Here is a 20,649-nt window from a genome sequence, read left to right as displayed (position 1 = left end):
GTTCAGAGTTCTGGATCAACGCTGGGAAGATACTTCTGTATTCAAAATACTACAGTAACGGTGCCGGGGCTTGGAAGTGCTATATGCAGCCAAAATGGCGCTGAGAATAAAAATATAATTTAAAGGAAGGTCGCCATATTGTAAACAGTGAGGCAGGGAAAGACACAGAGACAGCAACCTCCATTATTCCCAGCAGCAGCACCGCTGAGGCGCTCAGCAACGTCAGGCCAGTCCAAGAGAAGCCACCCATCGCAGCCCCAAAGGGATCCCCAAGCAAGGCAGCCCCGAAGATGGAGCGGGAAGAAAAGAAACTTCAAGGCTGAACCCCCGGGTGCACGCAATAAAGGCGATGCGAAGCGCAGGCGAACAGCGCAGCTCCTCCTCTCGCCTCTCCTCGGCCGCCGCTCGGCCCCGCAGCTCAACACTTCACACAAAAAGAAAAGCGGAGCCTCCCACCCCCCCGGGCACCAGCGCGAGCCGCGGAGCCCCACGGCGAGCGGGCTCGGGGGCTTTTCAGCTCGGCCGCCCCGGGTGAGGCGGCGCTCGCGGGAGAGCCCTAGCGGGGCTTGTTGGCGCACACAATGCGCCGAGCTAACGGGCAGGACTCCGGGCCTTACCAGCACTGGAGGTGGAAAGCGGCCGGGCAGTGATCGCAGCACAGCAGATCCCCGCCTTCCTTGCAGCTATCGCAGCTATCATGGTTCGTGGCCCGGCCACTTCGCCGGGCCTCCTTCTCGGGCCTGCGGCTCCTCTTCTCGCCGTCCTCGCTCTTCGGGGGAGCCAGCAGGGCTTGGATTTGCTGCACACACAAACAGAGGGGCGGTGAGGGGCTGGGCCGAGCCCCGCCGGCCCGGGGAGGCGGCCCCCACCCCGCCCGAGCCCCCGCGGCTCCGTCCCTCCGCGCTTCCTTGTATGGGCAGCGGGGGCTCCCGGCAGCCCGGCCCCGAGGGGGGGCCCGGCCCCCGGCTCCCCGCCATTTCCCCGGCCCGGCGGCTGCTCACCTCCATCAGCCCCCCGGAGGTGTCCAGGTCGTACACGATCGTCTTGGTCTCCATCTTGCCCCACATTCATCCAGCCCGGGCGCGGCGGGGGGCCCGGCCCCGGGGGCCCCGGCCCCTCGGCGGGGGCCGCGGCAGCTCCTGGCGCGCTCCTGGGCAGGCGGGGGGCGGGCGGGCGAGCCCAAGGCGGCTGCCCCGGCCCGGCGGGGCCTCAGGCCAGTCCCGGCGGGGGGGGGGGGGAGGCGGCTCGGTGCGGGCGGGCGGGGGCCCCTCGCCCGCGGGAGGAGGCGGCGGCGCTCGGCCTATCCCACGGGCCGCTGCTGCTTCCCCGTCCCCCTCCTGCCGGGCCCGGGGGAGGCTGCGGGGGGCCCCGCGCCCAGTGCCATGCCGGGGACGGGACGGGCGGGGGTCGGGCCGGACCTGCGCAGGGGCTCCGGGCTCGGCTGGGCTCCGCTCCCTCCGCCTCAGACACACAGGAGGCGCCGCTGGCTGCTTAGGGCCCCGCCACCGCGCAGCCCGCGCAGGCGCAGCCCGCCCGGGCCCGGACACCCCCGCCGCGCAGGCGCAGCCCGCCCGGGCCAGGACACCCGCGCGCAGGCGCAGCTCGCCCGGGTCGGGCTCCGGAACCTCGCCACCCCACGCGCAGGCGCAACCGAGCTTGGCCCCGGACACTACCACGCAGGCGCATCCCAGGTGGCATAAGCGCCCCCATCCGCTTAGGCGCCATTCCTGCGCAGGCGCACACCAAACCCCCTCCAGCCAGTCCAGGCGCAGACTCAGTCTGACCGCCCCGGCCGGGAACCCCGCCCCGCCCCGCTCTGCCCCCGCGCAAGCGCAGTTCAGACTACCCATGCTTTCCACGCGCATGCGTAAATCCTCCCTTTGTGGGCAAGCTGGGCGCAGCTGCAGTGGGTCGGGCGTGCCGACAGGCGGCGCGCTCCGCAGGGGGCGGGGATGGGGCGCTGTGCTCGGCGCTGTACAAAGAGGGGCTCAGGCAGCTCCCAGGGCGGAGCCACAGGTGAAGCACAAAGCTGTGCTCCTGCCTCCCTGCTGTCTCATGGCCCTGGCATGTGCCCACCTTGCGCCTGTCCTCTCTCTCGTGGGGGTGCCTGGTCCCATCCTTCGCCCTGCAGGGCCCATGCCTGCAAACCACGGCCCGGGCAGCTGGCAGCAGTGCCCTGGGGCCGGAGTGCCCTTGGCTTTGCCAGCCTGGCAGCACTGGCAGCACTGGGAGCAAGTAGGGACCGCTCCCGTCTGTATTCACTGCCCCTCGCGCTCGTCAGGCGCTGGCCTGGGGTACCCCAAAGCTGACCAGTGTCGATGGGCTGGTGTCCAAGGGAGGGGGTAAAAGGTGGAATAGAAACATGCCGGGGGAGGGTCTGAAACCGTCTGTTTATCCCAGAACCGCGACAGTGTGGGCAGCAGGCTTGTGTCATGAGCACCCTTGCCCTGTGCTTGAGAGCCCGTCTGTAGCGGGGAGGGCAGGTGAGTTGCCGGGCCCGGTCAGTCCTTGGCCTCTTGGAGCCTGCCATCAAGAGTGCTAACTGCGGGTTGGGAGGGGAGGCTGAATGGGACTGAGACCCCCAGCTCACCGATAATGACTGGCACGACATCTAGTCACTCTGGACCTGGGCTGGATTTGGATGGCTGCACTAGCTCTGAAAGGCCCGGTCTTCGGCCCCTCTGCAAGGTGCAGCTCTTAGGAGGCTGCTTGCCCTTCCCGGGGACTGACACCAGCAGCAGCGGCCAGTACCCAAAGGGTTAGCCAGGAACGAGCTGCTTCTGGGGGCGCGCCTCCACGTGACGTGTGGGAGCAGAATGTCATTTCTGGCAGGCTCACGTCCTGGCAGTGACATCAGCCATGGCACTGCTATGTACGCCTGGGCTGGGCCAGCCACAGCCAGCTGCACTACAGCCCGGCCACTTGCCTTATTCCTTTTGAATGTGGGTTCAGACTTCCTCCTTCCCACCAACAGACAGCTGTGGCTAAAGCATGGCTGAGCTGCGCGGCCCAGGGGGTGTGTGTAATCCCTCTCCCTTGGCTTTGTCCTGGTTTCATTGTTCGCCTACCCACAGCCACATGGAATGTCACCTCCAGGGGAGCCGCTGGGGAAATGGGTCCCTGGCCTTGCTGCCTCCTTTCCTCCACTGTCGACTCTGATGACTTTCTGTGGCAGTCCTGGGCCAGCGAGGGAGCCCTCTGCCTGCTGCTCTGAGCCCTGCCTGGCTCCCAGTCCTTGCGTGCCTGCAGGAGGAAGTGGCTTCCGCTGACTATCAGTAGCAGCAGCAGTAGCTTCAGGTTGTGTTGCTTGCAGCCGCCACGCAGTTGTAGCTGCGCCCCACACCACATGTTGGGGACTTGCTGCCTTTTTGGAGCCAGGTGCCGCTAGCAGCATTTGTGCAATGTGATTTCTGTGCTAAGCGCTACGGATGTCACTGCTCTGAAGGTTCCCCAGATTAAAATGCTTATGGGCCAAAAAGGCCTCCGAATGCTGTGCTTCGTGGCCTCCGATTTCCCTCGTGCTGTCACTTGGACTGAGTGCTGGGGCATCAGGGTTACCAAGCCACCGTCACACTCCAGCAGGCAGACTAGACAATGCAATATTGTCTCACAAGCCCATTTAACTTCCCAGCATGCCAAGCACCAGGAGCCGTAGGTATAAGCAGAATCTCGCTCCTTTCCACTTCCTGCTGCGGCATGCAGGGCTGTCACCGCTAGGGCTTCCCCTGTGCTGGGTTCATCACCTTTCTGCCTACGCCAGAAGAAATGCAACCGTGGAGCTGCCGTGAGCAGGAAGTGCAGCTGTGGGTGACCGACAGCCCAGCTGTGTGGCCATGCAGCAGGTTTCCTGGTACATGTGTGTGTCTGGGCCTGCTGCAGGGTGTGATTTCCCCATCTCCCTGTGTGGTGCTGGCCTGGGCTGCACCAATACCAACCGCATCCCACTCCGAGCACCTGGTGGCTCCAGCTAGGGGTGAGAGGTGTGCAAGGGCTGCCCTTCCCGAGTCTGTGCTTAACCCTGGGCCAGTGAAGGCTCCACCCCTCCCCAGGTTATTGTTCAAACTCAAACAGCCTGGCTGCTGGCTGCTGTGATGGTGCCAGGGAGGATCCAGGAATGCTTGCACCTGCTTTTCTTCCTGAGCTTGTAGTTTCAGTTCTCCAGGCATGAGAAATCAAGTGAAGCAGCTCCCCCACCTCAGGCAAAGCTCTGGGGACCGGGAGGACGACCCGAGGGCCTGGGCTCTTGATGCTCCCCAGTAACCCACTGGCAGGCAGCAATGAGGCAATTCAGTGACCTGTGCGTGGAGGCCACGGGGAGTCAATGCCCATGGGCCGCTCAGCTCTCTCTGACACTGATGGGCACCAGCAGGAGTGGCACCCTTGCCAAGGCCAGGCAGGGTAGGTGCTCAGCGAGCAGCCGCTCAAGCAAGACTGCTCAGGAGCCAGGTGGACCCTGGAGCAATCTCAGGCGAGTCCTGTGGGAGACTCTGGGCCAAGTGCAGGGGGGGGTGGAGGATGAAGGTGGGCAAGTCACAGGCTGGTGTGACATGGAGGTGCAGCAGTGTTACCTACCTGGCAGCTGGATGGGGGCAGCGGTGTAGTGGGGCAAGTGGCCAAGAGGATGTGGTCTCAAACAGCCCCCCCCCCCCCCATCCTGCACATCAGCTTGGCTTCTCCTGGCAGCTTCGGCTCAGCGTCCCACTGCCTCGGGCTGCAAGACAGCCACTTGGTGCTGGAGCAGTGGGAACCCAGTAAGCACCCCCCGCCCCCTGGCCATCCCAGCTGGGCTCGTCCCATGCCCGATTCAGGGGCCTGGCCATAGCTAGCTGTCTTTGGCCTTTCTCCTGCAGCCCCGCACGCGATACAAGCCCCAGCCCATAGAACTGATCCCCTAGACTCCATGGAGTCTCTGGCTCGCTTGCCTTTTTGGAGAAAAACCTCTGCTTGGGGGAGGGTGTTCGGGGGTGGTTTAATTTGGGGGACGAGGGGGAGCTGCAAGGGGCCTTCTTATGTCGGTGGAAGGGCTTTTCGACGAGGAATGCTCTGCAGCGTTTCCTGCAGACAGGCTTGGAGTCACCTGATCCCCTCTGGAAGATTGTCCGTCCCCAGGTCCCCAGCGCTCACGCACTTCCCCCGGCCTTTGGGATCTGCATGCTCCCAGAGGGCTGCTGGCACGTGGTTCAGAGCCTGGAATCTGGCTCTGGGTGGATGGAGCTGAGGCTTGAGCCACTCACGTTTTTGAAAATGAGGCCCTAGGGCAGCCTTCCCCTGGCACCGGCAGCTGACTAGGCGTCAGCGAAGAGATGGAGGACGGGCCTGACCCACTCACGGGGGGCCTGACCATAGCAGGAGCAGGCAGCTGCGCTCCCAGCTGAGTCCAGTGCATGTTCTACAGGGACCCAAGGGGGTCCAGGAAGGTCCCAGGGGGCTGCCCTTCTCCTGTGTCCTCCCATCCCCTTCCCCCTGGAGCTCGGCTCTGCACCATCACGCTCCATCCAGGACAGTGCCCAGTTTCCCCAGCCGGGGGTGGTTGGTGTGTTGGGACCCTGAGTCCGTCTGCAGCAGGGAGTGAGGTTTAGCCATTGCCCCAGGCGGTTTCAGTGGGGTGGCCCTCAACACACAGGTGGTTCTTTTGGCTGCCGGAGGAATGGGGGAGTGCTGACAGGTGAGGAGAGCACAGAGAATTCGGGCCACCTGCCACTCTCGTGCCAGGGGAGGAAGGAGTGAGGAGGTTCCTGTGCTCAGGGATTGCAGGCCCCAGGAACACGGCACCACCACGCAGAGCAGCTTCTTCTAAAACACCAGTTTATTAAGGAAACAACTGAAAGAAAAGCCTGGCTCTTCTCCCCAAAACGGACCGGGCGGCGGAAAGCTGGGACTGTACATGACATTTCACACGTGAAAAGCTTCCTGCCCAGGCTGGGGCTCGCCAGGCCCAGGGGCTCCGGATGGGTCGGGGGTCAGCAGCACTAAGCCCCCCTTTCCTCACTGCCCTGCATGGAGACCGTGCGGGGCTCCCCATCCCTCCAGCACCGGTGCCCCTTGCTGGTGGGACGCCCCGTCCTGTCCGTCTCCACAGCTCAGCCTGCTGCGTCTCACTCCCTTCGCACGGAGAACAGCATGGCACGCCCTGTGGCTGGGCTGGCAGGCAAGGTCCCTGGCTGGGAGCCGCTTGGGCTGGCGTCTCTCTCGAACCCCCATCAGGGCTCTCCAGGAAGCAGCTGCTGCAGGCAAACACTCCCTCCTGTCCTGGCGCCATGCTAGGCTCTCTGCAGCAGCGGGACAGCCATTCAGAAGGGCCCGTGAGGCAGAGGGGAGTGGGCTAGACACCCGGGGGGCCAGGAGGATTCCGGCTGAAGGCTGGAGCTGGCTGCGGCTTGTGGCCACCACCTCAAGGAGAATGGCATCTTGAGCGCAGGGGCCTAGCAGTAATGGGAGCTGGACCCTGGGCAGGTGCACCTGGGTGGGAGAAAATGTCTCCCTGCCCCAGCCTCCTGCAGGGGCTGGGCGTGGATCCGGGGTTTGCACTGCCGCACCAGCGCCTGCCCCAGCCCACGCACACAACTCACCAAGGGTCTCCTTGGGCCACGTAACCGAGCCAGTGTCCACACCCTCATCTGCCTCCTGCCGGGCATTTGGCTGGAAAAATGCTGGCAGTGGCTGGCGGAGCCCAGGGCTGGTTGTGCGCACAGCCAGAGCCTGGCAAACTGGCAGGGGCGTGAGCTGGCTCTGGGGAGCTCGAGACTCGCCTGCCCTCACTGCTTCCCAGAGCCAGGCAGTGGGCGAGTGACCGGACAACCTGTGGGGCTGGAGTTCACCATCCTGGGGGCTTAGTGGCAGGTTGGGGGGGTCCCTCACATGGGCTAACCAAGGTGCCCCCAAGCCCGCAGGGCAGGATTCACACCCAGGCAGGATGGCTGCCCGTGGAGCGTCTGTGACTGTCCCCAGCCTCTCTAGGTGGGGGCAGGCGCTGGGGTGCGCAGGTGAAGCAGTGTGAGCTGCCGGGGGCTGGCACACCAGCGCCAAGGGTGGAGCCCAGCCACATGGAGGTGCCACTTCAGGGTGGGGCTGTTGGCAGGAGGGTTTACACGCTGCCCACCACTGACAACCTGGGGGAAGCTTAGACTTAGCCTGGGCCCATCCTCCTCCAGGAGGGGAGACGCTTCGCCAGTGCCCCACACCTACTGGGCCGCTGGGGGCTCCCCTCAGTGAGGTCACTGCTGCCCCCTCTGCAGGCCCTGAGCCTGGTGTTGCATTGTAGTCCTGCGGCTCCCAGAGTGCAAGACCCCCTGTGCCAGGCCAAGAGACCGGGCCCTGTGCTTGCCCACACAAGCCTGCCTGGGCCACCCCCTTGCTGGGCAGCATTAGCTGCTTTATGCCCTCCCCAGACCACAGGGCAGCTAGGCCTGAGCATGTTAGAGCTGCCCCTGCCCCAGGGGCCAGGTCCTTGGCCCAGGCTTATGTTACCACCACTTCGTCTCTGACCTGCATGGCAGGAACGCTGCAGCCGCTGTGCCCAGGGGACGGCCAGCACCTCCTCACGGCCTGCACCTGCACACGCTGCCCTGTGCTGGGAGCCATCTCTGTCCAGGCTGGGCCCTAGCCAGGGCCACTGGAATCTGCCTGCTTGGCTCAGGATCTCCCCTTTAAACTGGGGGGCGGGGCAGGGCTTGCTCCCTGGGCTGGGGATGCCCCCACTCTAAGCCATGTACAGTTCCCCCACAAACCCCACCGCAATGGCAGCTTGCTGCACCCCGCGGCCAAGACGCAGCCTTGCTGCTGCTCACGCAAGGGAGTGCGGGAGAGTCTGGGCCCTGCGCTACGAGCTTTCTCCTAGATCCCAAGGCCACTAGGGTCCCTTGTGACCACCCAGTCTGAGCTCCTATAGCACAGGCCTGAGACCCGCCCCAGTAATCCCTTGGGCAGAGCTGTTAGAAAAACAGCCCGTCCGGATTTTAGAATGGTCAGTGACGGAGACTCCGCCCCAGCTCTGGGTGAGTTGCTCCAATGGGTAATTCCTCTCACTGCTAACAATTACTTGTGCCAGTCTGAACTGCTCAGCTTCAGCTTCCAGCTGCTGGCCGGGTTAGACCCTTCTCCGCTAGATGGAAGAGCCAGCGCACGATCAAACGTTTGTTCTTCCCGTAGAGCCCGGTAGGCTGGGCTCAGGTCACCCAGAACCTTCTCTTTGCTGAGCTAGAGTCTGAGTCCTAGGGTCTCTCACTAGGAGGGTCTAACCCGTCCCTCGTTCTCGGGGTTCTTCTCTGAGCCCTCCCCAATTTAGCACCATCCTTGACTTGCGGACCCCAGAACTGGACCCAGGATCCCAGCAGCCACACCCAGAGGTAAAAGCCTTTTTCAGTCACTGCTTGGCATGACAAGTCCCCCAGCCTGTAACAGGCCTGCAGTCTCTGCTCCGCTACGTTGACATTGAGCCGTATTCAAACACAGTTTACCAAGCGATCCATATTGCTGTTAGCAGTGACCTGGCCTCTTCACTGGGTACCGCACCCCCAGGCGTGTGTCATCTGCAAACTTGATCGGTGATGATTTGGTGTTTTCTACTGACGATGTTAAATAGCACAGGGCCACGAACTGCCCCCACCCCACCCCGGACACACACCTGTTTGATGACGATTCCCCACCTACAATGACATTTGCAGACCTATTACTACCAGCTTTTAATCCACGGAATGTGGGCAGGTTGCTTTTACAGAATTCTAATGTTAATGTGGTTTTTACACTGGCCCCGGAGGCTGGTAGCAGGGGCAGGGCTGTGTTACTGGCGAGTGAGTTAGGTGTCTCACACAGCGAGACACAGTGCTTGATATTCAGGGCTCCGTGTGCCCAGGGGCACAGTGCCATGCCAGCATTCCTCTAGCCTACGACCACGAGCTACCGAAATACCCTGCATTCTGCTACCCCTGCTACAAACACAGAGGGAGGGTGGGGAGCTGCAAACACTCATTGCGGTACAATGTGTCTCTGAGTAGTTCCAGGGCTGGGTGTTTTGCTCCCATGCGCCAGGCTCAGAGCCTCCTTCTCCTGCACCATCCAGCATGTGCCAGAGGAGGGCAAACTTGTATTTGGCTTCAGCAGCTCATCTCCCTGGCTCCCCAGCCCCAGGCTGCTGCACTGTTATCCCAGCTGCAGGCAGGGTTTGGCTCTGGCTCCAGGGAGCGGTCTGGGGAGCAGGTGCTGGAATCCAGTCACTCCCCGTCTGAGGAGCAGGAGAACGTCCAATTCCACGGCATGCACACTGACGCTGGGCTGTCCTGGGCCGCGGCGGAGTCCACGGCTGCAGATTGGCAGAGTCTATGGGGCAGCGCACAGCTCTGCACGCGGCTGGCTCAGGCTGGCCGCACACTCAGGCAGGCGATGCTGCGGCGCTGACACTCGGGTCAGATTTTCCACAAGCATGAGGGCGAGAACCCTCCCGGCTGAGAGCGAAACTGAGGCCCTGGAGCCAACTCGGCAGCGGGCTCCTCACACCTGGAGTAGGCAGGGCCCGGTTCAGACCCCATGAGCTACAGCTCAGCGCCTGGACACAAGGGGCTGAACAGGCTCGTGGGAATAAAGCGTCTCCTTGGCTCTTTCCCCTGCTCTGGGCTGGGCCAGGCTGGCGATGGGAGGGAGGCTGCCCAGCCCAGCCCCCCAGGCGCAGTGTTATCCCGGCCACTGTGGGCGGGAGCAGGAGGCCGTGTGGCTGGCTCTGGCCTGGCCTGGCAGGTCCTGTGCACGGCTCCATGCAGCGTGACAGAGAGTCCAGAGTCCATCACACCCACATGGAGCCCGGAGCCTCCCCGTTTCTCTGTGCACAGACCCTGCCGGACTGGGGCAGGGCGGGGCAGCGCTGGCAGGAAGGGGCCAGGCTGGGGACGGGAGCTGGGCCGCTGGCTCCTCCGGGAAAGCGCTTGGGCAGAGTCTCTTGGGGACATTTACAGTCCCTTCCCGCAAGATGCCGGCGGGGTGTCCGGGGGCCGACGACAGTGCTGCTGGGGGGGCCCCTCCTCCCGGCTCAGCTCAGCTCGGCCTAGATGGAAACCTCATATTCCCTCGTGTCCTGGAAAGGAAACAGACTGCAGGGGGTTGGACACTTTCCAGTGCTGCCGGGGTGTGCTCGTTCCCCCCACCCCCTCACGCGTTCCCTTCCTCCCTCCCCCTTCCTGGGGGGCAGCGACCCCCCTCTCCCTCCACCTTTCCACCCCACCCTTGGGGCTGCTCCTGGGATTGATTGGCTATTGCTGCCCCTCTCCTGCTCCACGCACATACTGGGGGGCTGGGGGCAGTCCCCAGTGAGGGACATGGGGCTGCCCATTTGCACAGGGCCGAGCCAGCCCCCAGCTCCTGGCAGTGCCCCAAGCACCTGGGTTTACTCCCAAGCTGCCGACCCCTGTGCGGCCCCAGGGCTGGTGGGGCCCGACTGAGCGGGGCTCAGTACTTACTCCTGTCTCGTAGGCGGTGTTGTCAAAGGCTGATTCCACAGTGATGTGATTGTAGGGGTGAGAACCAGACAGGGGCAGCTGCAGGGACGGTTTCCCCTGGAGCCTGCAGGGGACAGAGATGAGCCGGCAGTGACCCAAGCTGGCAGAGCACTGATGGGCTGGCACTGACAGACGGGGCTGGGGGCTGGGCAGGGCGCAGACAAGAGAACGTGGGGCCCAGGCAGGGGCAGATGGGGGCCGGGGCAGATGAGAACACGGGGCCCGGGCTGGGGGCCAGGGGCAGACAGGGCTGGGGACTGGGCAGGGCGGCAGACAGGGCTGGACAGGGGCAGACGGGGCCAGGCGAGAGGCAAATGGGGCCGGGCAGGAGGGCAGAGGGGCCAGGGACAGACAGGGATGGGGGCAGACGAGGGGGGGCAGAGGGGCCAGGGCAGACGGGGCTGGCAGGAGGAAGACAGGGTAGGATGCAGGGCAGACTGGGCCAGGCAAGAGACAGATGGGGCCGGGCAGGAGGGCAGAGGGGCCAGGCACAGACAGGGACAGGGGCAGACGAGGCTGGGCACGGGGCCAGAGGGGCCAGGGTCAGATGGGGCTGGCAGGAGGCAGACAAGGCCGGGCAGGGGGCAGACTCCCCCCTCCCGCCATGGCACTCACTTGGAGAAGTAGAGGTAAATGCCTCCAATGAGCAGCGCCACGACCAGCACTGGCAGGAAGATGGCGATGGCGACGTTGGGGCCCTCCTGCGGGTTCCCCGAGGGTGAGACCTTCGCGACTGCGGGAGAGACGGGGAAAGTGTGGGGGGGGGAGGGTACAGAGACCGGGGCAGCGGGCAGGGGAAGAAAAGACTTTACCAGACTCTTCGGGTAGCTCAGTGGGGATGAGGGGAAGGGGGATCCTGCACCCCCCTTCTCAGGGCACTGGGGTTCCACACCCCCCATGCACTTCAGTGACAGGGGCCCTGCACAGACATGGGACCCAGCCTGGGGTGCCTCCTCCCTGCTCACAGGGGAAATGGTGCCTCCTGCTGCCGGCCGCATCCTGGCTCTGTGCTCGCTGCTCAGCCCAGCCCAGATCCCCAGATAGCCCACCCCCACGGGCACCCCCACGGGCACCCACATCCCACCCGCACCCCCACGGGCACCCTCACGGACACCCGCATCCCACCCGCACCCCCATGGGCACCCATCCCCACCCGCATCCCACCCGCCCCCCCACGGGCACCCATCCCCACCCGCATCCCACCCGCACCCCCACCGGCACCCTCACGGACACCCGCATCCCACCCGCACCCCCACGGGCACCCATCCCCACCTGCACCCACTCCCACCCTCATGGGCACCCCCACTGGCACCACCCCCCATTGCACCCCACGGGCACCCTCACAGACACCCGCATCCCACCCGCACCCCCATGGGCACCCATCCCCACCCGCATCCCACCCGCCCCCCACGGGCACCCATCCCCACCCGCATCCCACCCGCACCCCCACCGGCACCCTCACGGACACCGCATCCCACCCGCACCCCACGGGCACCCAACCCCACCTGCACCCACTCCCACCCTCATGGGCACCCCAACTGGCACCACCCCCACGTGCACCCCCACGGGCACCCTCACAGACACCCGCATCCCACCCGCACCCCCACCTGCACCCACTCCCACCGTCATGGGCCCCCCCACTGGCACCACCCCCACTTGCACCCCCATGGGCACCTGCACCCAAACTCTCTCTTTGATCCCTCCTTTGCGAGTCTCCCTGGCCGGCCTCTGCCGGGTGAGCCGTCCCTGTGGGCAGAGCTGCTCCAGCACTGAGCCCAGCCCACCTGCCCCTGCACCCAGCGCCATCACTCCCTGTGTTTCTGCATGTCCACCTCTCCTGATGGTTCAGTGTCATCTGCTCTCCGCACCCGTCTCCCGGCCCCAGTGGCTCCCAGGCACCCCCTCAAGGCCCCTGCCTCACGTCTGCCCTAGAGGGACCCTCCTGCACGGCAGCCTGTGGAGAGCCTGCAGGGAGAGCCGGTGAGACCGCTGCCAGGTTCTTACCGTCCAGGTTGCGGTTGCTGTAAAATTCATCGTAAGCGGCTGGAAGAAGAGAGAGAATGAAAGGCGGGACGGGGGGGCAGCAGCTGGGTAGAGCGAGGGGGGCAGGGCTGCTGGGGACCAGGGCAGAGCCAAGGGCCCCATCACATGCCGGCCCCAGGCAGGGCAGCTGAAGCTCAGAGTGGTTATTAAGTGTGAGCCTGTGGCCAGTGCTTTGCTAGTGGCTTGGCCCAGCGTGGTCCCCCTGCCCTGGGGCTGACATGGGCACATGCTCCCTGCACTGTGGGGCGGGAGCGTTAGTCAGGCTAGAGAAGGGACCGTCGGCTTTGCAGTGCCAGGGAGAAGCTAGCGCTGGCAGTGGCTGGGGCGCCACCGCGGGGGGCGGGTGTGTCCCTTGCACACTCACCATTCAGTCGTGCAAGGGGCGGGGAGGATCTGGCGTGCCCAGGGCACAGTGACCACAAGGCAATCCCTGCTGGAGAGGGCAGTTCTGCAGGGAAGGTGAGACGCTGGTGGCCGGGGGCTCGGGGACTGGCTGGGCCACACACACTGTTTGCCGGTCCCAGGGCAGACTCACCGGCCTTGCAGATGGGAGGAGAGCTGTTCCACTGCGAGGGGTGGCCGGGCACACAGCGGAGGCTCCCCTCCCCCAGCAGCACATAGCCTGTGGCACATGAGAAGCGCAGGGTGGCCCCTGCCTGGTACAGCCTCTGCTCCGGGGTCTGGACGCCATGCTCTGGGGTGCCCGGGTTGTGGCAAGGCTCATATACTTCTGCTGCAAATGTAGAATGGAGCTGGGGTGAGACGCTCGCCTGCAACTCAGCCAAGGGGTGAGGCCAGAGCTTCCTTTGAGGGCTATGGGGAGCCTCCCTCATGGGGCTCAGCCCTGGTCCAACTGCTGGGGGGCCCTTGCCAGGGCTGGGAGGCGAGCAGCTGGGGGACAGCCCAATGGGATGCAGTGCCCAGCATGATGCCGCCTGCAGCGCCCCCCTCCCGAGCATCCCATGCTTCAGGTGCCAGCACAGGCTGCAGGGCCAGGGCTCTCCCCGACCCTGGAGACAGGCAGCCAGGTGCACCAGGACCTGTTTTGGGGGGGGAGGTTCCCAGCCAGCCAGCTGGAGCAGGACCCCACGGAAGCAGCTGGCAGAGCTCGGACTCACGGGTGCACTTGGGGAGGCGGTCGCTCCACTTGGGGCCCCCGGCCTGGCGGTCCCGGCAGGTCAGCAGGCCGCCCCCGGTCAGGGCGTAGCCCTTGTCGCAGACGAACTGCACGGTGGCGCCCACGGGGAACTTGGAGCTGGAGACGATCCTGCGGCTGTGGGCCACGTCCCCGGGGTCCTTGCAGGAGGTCACTGCGCAGGGGAGGGAGGTGAGACTTGCACCAAGCTGAGGGGAAGGGGGAGCCGCCTCCCCACATGGCTCAGGCCTTGGGAGGGCTGGAGCCAAGTGGGGCAGTGGCCCTTAGTGCTGCAGGGTGTGGGGGGAGGGGAAGCGAAGCTGCTGGGGGGGGCTGCACGGTGTGGGGGGAGGAGACGCGAAGCTGCTGGGGGGGGGCTGCTGGGTGTGGGGGGAGGGGAAGCGAAGCTGCTGGTGTGTTTGTGTGGGGGGGGCAAGGGGGAGGCTGCACCCCGCGGCCTGCAGAGCCACGCCGTGGCAGGCAGCGTGGCTAGTGGTCGAAGCACAGGGGACCACAAATGCCTCCAGTCTCTTCCCAGCACCACCACCCAGGCCCTGCGGGGCGAGGCCTCCAGCCCCTCTGCACCCAGAGAGGGAGGCAGCCAGACCCCGGGTGCCCGGAGCTCTGCCCCAGGGCTGCAGTGGGCAGGGGAGAGCCATTGGGGGCACAGAGCTCCAGCAGGGGGAGCTCTCGGCACAGCAAAGCCTGCCGGTCCCTCCGGCCTGAGCCAGGCAGCCTGGGCACAAGGGGGTGCAGGGTTGTTTCGGGGAGGCGACTGTTGGCGTCCTGGCAGGGCTCCGGTCTGGGGGCTCTTGTACCCCATCCCCACCCTGCTGAGTGCGGCCCGCCTGGGGGGCAGCCTCCCCACCCTGCTGAGTGCGGCCCGCCTGGGGGGCAGCCTCCCCGCCCTGCTGAGTGCGGCCCGCCTGGGGGGCAGCCTCGCCCGCCCCTCCCAGCTGGGACCCGGTTCGGCACTGAGGGGGTAGACAAGGCGCTGTCAGTGGGAAAGACGGAGGGTCCCTCCCAACCTACGCTCCAGCAGCAGCTGCCAGTGCTGGAGGGAGGCCCAGGCCAGGCCAGCTGATCGTTCCCTGGATGGCAGGAGGCCTGACCAGCCGGCACTGGTGCAAAGGGGCCAGGACCCTGGCAGAGCTGGCCACCATGGCTCCTACGCTGCCCCCCCTTGCACGGCTGCCTCTCCGCTCTGGGAATTGTCCGCTGCTGCAATAGCCAGCGGGAGCGCGGGCAGGGGGAGGGAGGGGCTTGGAGCCGCGTCCCTGTCTGTGCCAGTGCCTCTGGGCTGGGTCTGACAGGTGGGCCAATGGCAGCAGCTGCTCGTGGAACATCTCCTGGAGGCAGCAGGCACTGGGGGGGCAGCCCCAGGGGGCCAGGCAGGCGGGGAGGGGACCCCAGGGCAGTCTCTGGGGCGTGCGGCACAGCCTGCCCCAGCAATGGCCCGGGCCCTGCGCTCACCTCTCTCACAGGTGGGCAGGTCCCCGCTCCAGGTCAGGTCCCAGTGGCACATCAGCAGCTCTGTGCCCACGAGCTCGAAGCCGGGGTAGCAGTGGTAGTTCACCATGGTGCCGTGGATCAGCTCGGGGTGGGACGTGGTCTTCCAGCCGTTGGGGATCTCGGGCAGCTCAGGGCACGTGTCGTTGCGTGGAACCTCTGCAGGGAGAGCCGAGTGAGACCTCTGCCAGCCCGGGGGCCTGGCCACACAGGCCGGCTGCAGGCTGGGAGGCAGGACTCCTGGGTTCTCTCCCCAGAACTGGTGCGGGGGGTGGGAGGTCTGGGGGCGAGAGCAGGGGGCTGGGAGGCAGGACTCCTGGGTTCTCTCCCCAGCACGGGTGGGGGTGGGAGGTCTGGGGTGAGAGCAGGGGCTGGGTGGCAGGACTCCGGGTTCTCTCCCAGAACTGGTGCGGGGTGGGAGGTCTGGGGCGAGAGCAGGGGCTGGGTGGCAGGACTCCTGGCTTCTCTCCCAGCGCTGGTGGGGGTGGGAGGTCTGGGGCGAGAGCAGGGGCTGGGAGGCAGGACTCCTGGGTTCTCTCCCCAGCGCTGGTGGGGGGTGGGAGGTCTGGGGGCGAGAGCAGGGGGCTGGGAGGCAGGACTCCTGGGTTCTCTCCCCAGCGCTGGTGGGGGGTGGGAGGTCTGGGGGCGAGAGCAGGGGGCTGGGTGGCAGGACTCCGGGGTTCTCTCCCCAGTGCTGGTGGGGGGTGGGAGGTCTGGGGGCGAGAGCAGGGGGCTGGGTGGCAGGACTCCTGGGTTCTCTCCCCAGCGCTGGTGCGGGGGGTGGGAGGTCTGGGGGCGAGAGCAGGGGGCTGGGAGGCAGGACTCCTGGGTTCTCTCCCCAGTGCTGGTGGGGGACCCTCACCGAAGAAGTGGATGACGAAGCCCTGCTGGTAGCCGAAGGCAGCACCGCCGGGGTCCGACTGGAACTGGATGGTGACGTCGGCCATCGCTGTGTAGAGCTTGAAGCGGCGCTGGGTGCCCGTGTACTGGCCCAGGATCCGGGCCGTCAGGTCATCCCCGTCGTAGAACGTGAGGACGTCGCCCTTCCCGATGCGCAGCCTGTGGGGAGAGAGGGGGCTGGGGCAGACGCCCTGTAGAGCCCGGCTAGCTGGCCCTGGCCCTAGAGGGGACTCTCCCCTTCGGATGAGTGGGGCTCTGTGGGTGTGGACTTCACTTAGGGGGGTTTCAGCCAAGACCATCCTGGGGCAAAGGGAGCCCAACCCGGCCCTGGCCCCTTTGCAGCCACAGACCCACAGGCAGGCAGCTGCACTGGCCTCTTGCACGAGGGACGAGGGGCTCCCCACAGGGCTCACAGCTCTGCCAGCCATGCCCAGGGCACCCAATGATCGCCAGCCTTAGCCAGCACCCAGGCAGCCTGCCCCACCCCCCGCCCGGGGGCAATCCCCAGGCCCTTGCTCCTCCAGCTCCCTGGGGGACCTGCCCCGGGCAGCCTGGGCTCACTCACACTTGGACGTCCAGCATGATGCGCTTGTCCTCCTCCACGTGCAGGCCCCAGATGCAGTCCTGGCCCTTGCCATAGGCCTCCGGCCAGTTGGGGGACAGCACCACGCCCGCCGCGTCTGTGATCTCCCCGCTGCACACGGCTGCAGGGACACACGACACTGAGCTCCTGTCCCCAGAGCCGCGGGGCAGGAGGCCTCACAGCACCCCCCTTCCCATCTCAGCGAGCAGCACAGGGGGCGCTCAATGGAGGGCCTGGGCCCCAGCTCCGCATAGGCCTGGGAGCCCTGCCTGCCCCCTCCCCTGCAGCCCGGCTTGGCCTCAGCAGACAGACCTCGGCACGCCGGCTCCGTCTCGTTCCACTGGGGGTCGCTGGGGTCCACACACTCAATGATGATGGAGCCCTGCTCCAGGGTGTAGCCAGGGTCACAGCTGAACTCCACGGTGGTGCCCACGGCATAGACGGCGTCGCTGGTGGTGAAGTTGCCGTACTTGACGAAGGGCTCGTAGCAGTGCCCCTGCTCGAAGGCTGGGGACAGAGGGCCACAGGGTTAATGCTGCCACCCGAAGGGGGCCGGGATCACAGGGCTCGTTCTCCGGGGCCCCGGGCCAGGCGTCTCTCCGGGCTCTGCGGGGGTCTCAGGCCTTACCTTCGTAGCGGAGTGCCACGCCGGTGGAGGCGCCACTGCTGTCGGTGGTGAGCTCGAGGAAGAAGTGGCGGGCGGTGCTGAGCAGCCCCTCGATGGGCAGGTACTCCACCTCGTACGAGTCGTACACCGGCGGTGCCTCGATGTCCTTCCCGTTCCGGATGATGAGCCTGCCAAGCAATGGTCACAGTACCAGCTTGGGGGAGGGGAGGGGGGCACAGGCCTTGGCAGATCCCCGCGGCCCGGCCGCTGGGTACTAGGGCTCTGTGGCTCAGCCTGCTGGAGGCCTGTGTGCATCGGGAGAATGGGAGAGACGAGGGGCAGCTGCTGATGCCTGGAGGCAGGAGGGCAAAAGCCACAGGGGCAGGGTGTGATGCTACACCCCGTACTCTTCACAGGAATATTGTTATAATATGATTACAGCATCACTAAGATATGTTTTGTGCAAGAGAAGGCATGTGAGGTGGCATTGGAGGTTATGCTTTGCTGAGTATGATTATCCTATTTGTGTGCATGAATCATTTTTGTATCTAAAGTTAGGAATATTGATTATACATCTGTACTACAAATATGTTTGCACCTAGGGAACGCCCACCAGACAGAATGCAATCAGTCTGGCTGCCTAGCTGGGGACAAGTCAATGGACCATTAGGAAGAACAATAGGTCTTTGAAGATGCTAATCTCCCACCTTCCTGGGATGCTACAAACAACCTCTGACTCATAGCTGCTTTGACACTGCAGGGTCATGTGATTAAGTCACCTGGTACTGGACTCCATGCTAGAATACCAATATTTTTCCACTGGGGGATGGGGGGGGGAAACCACACTGGAAAACAAAGGATTCCCGCCATATGTAAAACCTATTTAAGGAAGGGGAGGGAGATAATCAGTGGTCATTCTTCACTGAATCCCTGCCCAGCACGACTGCTGTGAACATCTAAGAAACAAAGACAAAGTGTGTGTGTGTGGGGGGGAGGACTGAGCCCAGGCTGGGTAGGTGTCCGGCCTGTGAAAGGGACACCTGGAGTTTTAAGCTGCAAGCAAGAGCAGCTGCCTTCAAGAACCTCTGCAGCTTAAATTTATATTCGTTTTGTTTTATTTGCTGGATAATCTGCTTTGATCTGTTTACTATCCCTTATAATCACTTAAAATCTATCTTCCATAGTTAATACATTTGTTTTTGTTTTCTCTCAAACCAGTTTGTGGAATTCATAACTGGGGGGTGGGGAAAGCTGTGAATACCTTCCTCCACACTGAGGGAGGGGGCGAATTTCATGAGTTTATGCTGTGCAGTTCTCTGTGCAGCACAAGACAATATAATGTAGGTTTGCACTCCAGAGGGGGTGCACTTGAGTGCTGTGCTGATTTCAGGGTCTGTGTCGTTCTGCAGCTGGGCATGTGTGTGCTGGAGGAGGCTTGAGGGCCGGGCTCAGCAGGACAGGGTGAGGGAGCCCAGGCTGGTGGAAAAGGCGAGCTCAGTGGTACCCCAGTACATCAGGTGGCACCCTGGGGGTGGGTAACCTGTCACACAGGGGGGCTGCGGTGCTCTGGGTTATCTCCTCTGTCCCCTCTCCTAGAGGGGCTCAGTGGGAAGGCAGGCCCAGGCATGGAGAGTCAAAGGGCAGCGCCTGGTTGGGGTGGAAGCCCCAGTACCTGTCACTGTCCAGCAGGGCTGGCTAGAGCCCTGACTAGAGAGCAGGGCAGCCTCAATGGCACAGCTGCTCTGGCATGCGCCATTGGTAGGTTTCAGAGTCAACATGTTGTGAGTCCTACACAGAGTGGTAGGGGAGCTCTAGACCCCCAGGCCTCACAGACACGTCCACCCCTGCTCCCCTGAGGCCACACCCCCATGGGCCCTTCTCTTGTACGAGCCCCACTCCGTGCCCCGCACCTGTCATCATCCTCAGCCAGCGAGACCTTCTCGAAGTGCAGGTGCAAGCGCTGGCCCTCGGGGGCCTCCAGCAGCCAGTGGCAAGTCAGGTTGTTGCTGTAGTTGCCTGGGAAGCCAGGTGAGATGATGCGTCCGATGGTGGCATTTCTGATCACGCCCCCGCAAGCCGCTGCAAGGGGAGGCCAAGGGTTAGGAGCACTGGGGAGATGGCCACCAGGCAGCTGCTTGCACAGGTGGGGACATCGGAGATGGGGCCTGTCAGAGCGCCCTTGGCCACATACTGCCTGGCCTTGCAGCAATGGGCAGAGGGCGGTATCTGGAGCCGGGCTGCGGCTGCAGGGCAGTGGTTGGAACATACCCAGTGCTTAGGGGGCACCCCACAGCCTATGGGAAGGTGCTGGGGTGCGGGACCCTCTCTTAGGAGGAGGCAGCCAATCAGGAGCTGTCTGGGGCCAGGCTCAGGCTGAGAAGGCCAAACTCACGTCCCTTGTGAGCAGCTGAGGCCTGCTCTGGCGAGGCCCGCGCCCGGCCAGGGGGGCATCCGGCAGCACTGGGCAGCCCCTCCCCCCACTCACCCACACAGACGGGCTCCCGGCCGCTCCAGAAGGGCCGGGTGGCGTTGAGGCAGGTGAGCGCAGGCAGGCCCTGCAGCTGGTACCCCGTGGCGCAGTAGAAGCGGGCGCTGCCCCCGGGGTGCAGGCTGGTGACGGAGACGTCGCCGTAGGCTGGTCGGGAGGGGAAGCTGCAGCTCAGCAGATAGGCTGGGAGGGAGGAAGGGAGAGAGAGGGGCATTTAATGGCAGGGCCTGGCAGGCTGAATGGCTGGAGCGATGGGCTCCTTGGCTTGGCATGCCTGGGGCCTGCGGGGCTGTGTGCCCGATGCCTTCAGGGGTGTGTGCCCGGTGCCTTCAGGGGTGTGTGCCAAGTGCCCGTGGGGGTGGGTGCCCAGTACCTGCAGGGAAGGATGGACTCGGCCAAGTTCCTGCTTCAGGGTTGCACCCCGCTGGCCCCAGGGCACCAGGCTATCACCCCCTCACTGCCCCAGGGCAGAGGGTGCCAGCACAGCTCCTGGGTGTTTTGCAGCCTGCGGCCACGCCAGGCTGCAGTGACACTGGAACACTTTTAATAGTGGGGTGAAAGCCAGGCCCCTTACCATTTGCAACCCCCCCTCCCCGAGCTGGGGCTGGGAGCAGGGCCATGTCTTTGGAGCGGGGGGACCCGGACAGGGGAAAGGGGGGCGAGGGCAGGGCCACAGCTGGGGGCGGGGGCGGGACCAGGAGCAGAGCCCCTGGGTGTGGGGCCGGCAGCCAGGACCCCATGTGGGGGGGCCAGAAGTGGAGCCTCGTGTAAAACCTGGAAGTGCTGCAGCACCCCCCACATCCCGAGTTCCTGCGCCTATGCCATGCTGGGGATCAGCGGGATCCTGCCCCAGAGTGTGAGTGTCTGAGAGCCACAGGGCAGGAACTGGGGTGGGAGGGG

General features: G+C 64.8%; 2 protein-coding genes across 6 annotated transcripts in view; both read right to left on the bottom strand.

Moving 5' to 3' along the window:
- PHF12 (PHD finger protein 12) overlaps positions 1–1,154 on the bottom strand; it is a 43,667-nt gene extending 42,513 nt beyond the window's left edge. For both annotated transcript variants that reach the window (XM_039507843.1, XM_039507844.1), the window contains exons 1-2: positions 1,002–1,154; positions 618–799 (exon numbers count right to left, since the gene is read on the bottom strand). In XM_039507843.1, coding sequence (XP_039363777.1) covers positions 618–799; positions 1,002–1,067 — 248 coding nt within the window. In that variant the 5' untranslated portion in view covers positions 1,068–1,154. The remainder of the gene's footprint in view (positions 1–617; positions 800–1,001) is intronic.
- Positions 1,155–8,666: 7,512 nt separating this feature from the next.
- Positions 8,667–20,649, bottom strand: part of SEZ6 (seizure related 6 homolog) — a 70,737-nt gene continuing 58,754 nt past the window's right edge. For 2 of the 4 annotated variants that reach the window (XM_039508171.1, XM_039508173.1), the window contains exons 5-17: positions 19,747–19,932; positions 19,172–19,340; positions 17,283–17,449; positions 16,967–17,161; positions 16,637–16,775; positions 16,034–16,230; positions 15,136–15,330; positions 13,646–13,837; positions 13,063–13,260; positions 12,489–12,527; positions 11,100–11,217; positions 10,446–10,548; positions 8,667–10,079 (exon numbers count right to left, since the gene is read on the bottom strand). In XM_039508171.1, the coding sequence (XP_039364105.1) occupies positions 10,047–10,079; positions 10,446–10,548; positions 11,100–11,217; positions 12,489–12,527; positions 13,063–13,260; positions 13,646–13,837; positions 15,136–15,330; positions 16,034–16,230; positions 16,637–16,775; positions 16,967–17,161; positions 17,283–17,449; positions 19,172–19,340; positions 19,747–19,932 (1,931 nt within the window). In that variant the 3' untranslated portion in view covers positions 8,667–10,046. The remainder of the gene's footprint in view (positions 10,080–10,445; positions 10,549–11,099; positions 11,218–12,488; positions 12,528–13,062; positions 13,261–13,645; positions 13,838–15,135; positions 15,331–16,033; positions 16,231–16,636; positions 16,776–16,966; positions 17,162–17,282; positions 17,450–19,171; positions 19,341–19,746; positions 19,933–20,649) is intronic. The other 2 variants (XM_039508172.1, XM_039508174.1) reach the window with 2 other exon arrangements.

This window comes from Mauremys reevesii, linkage group 20, assembly GCF_016161935.1.
Source record: "Mauremys reevesii isolate NIE-2019 linkage group 20, ASM1616193v1, whole genome shotgun sequence".
Classification (NCBI taxonomy): Eukaryota; Metazoa; Chordata; order Testudines; family Geoemydidae; genus Mauremys; species Mauremys reevesii.
The sequence above is the reverse complement of the archived record's forward strand: the minus strand, read 5'-3'. Positions and strand labels throughout refer to the sequence as shown.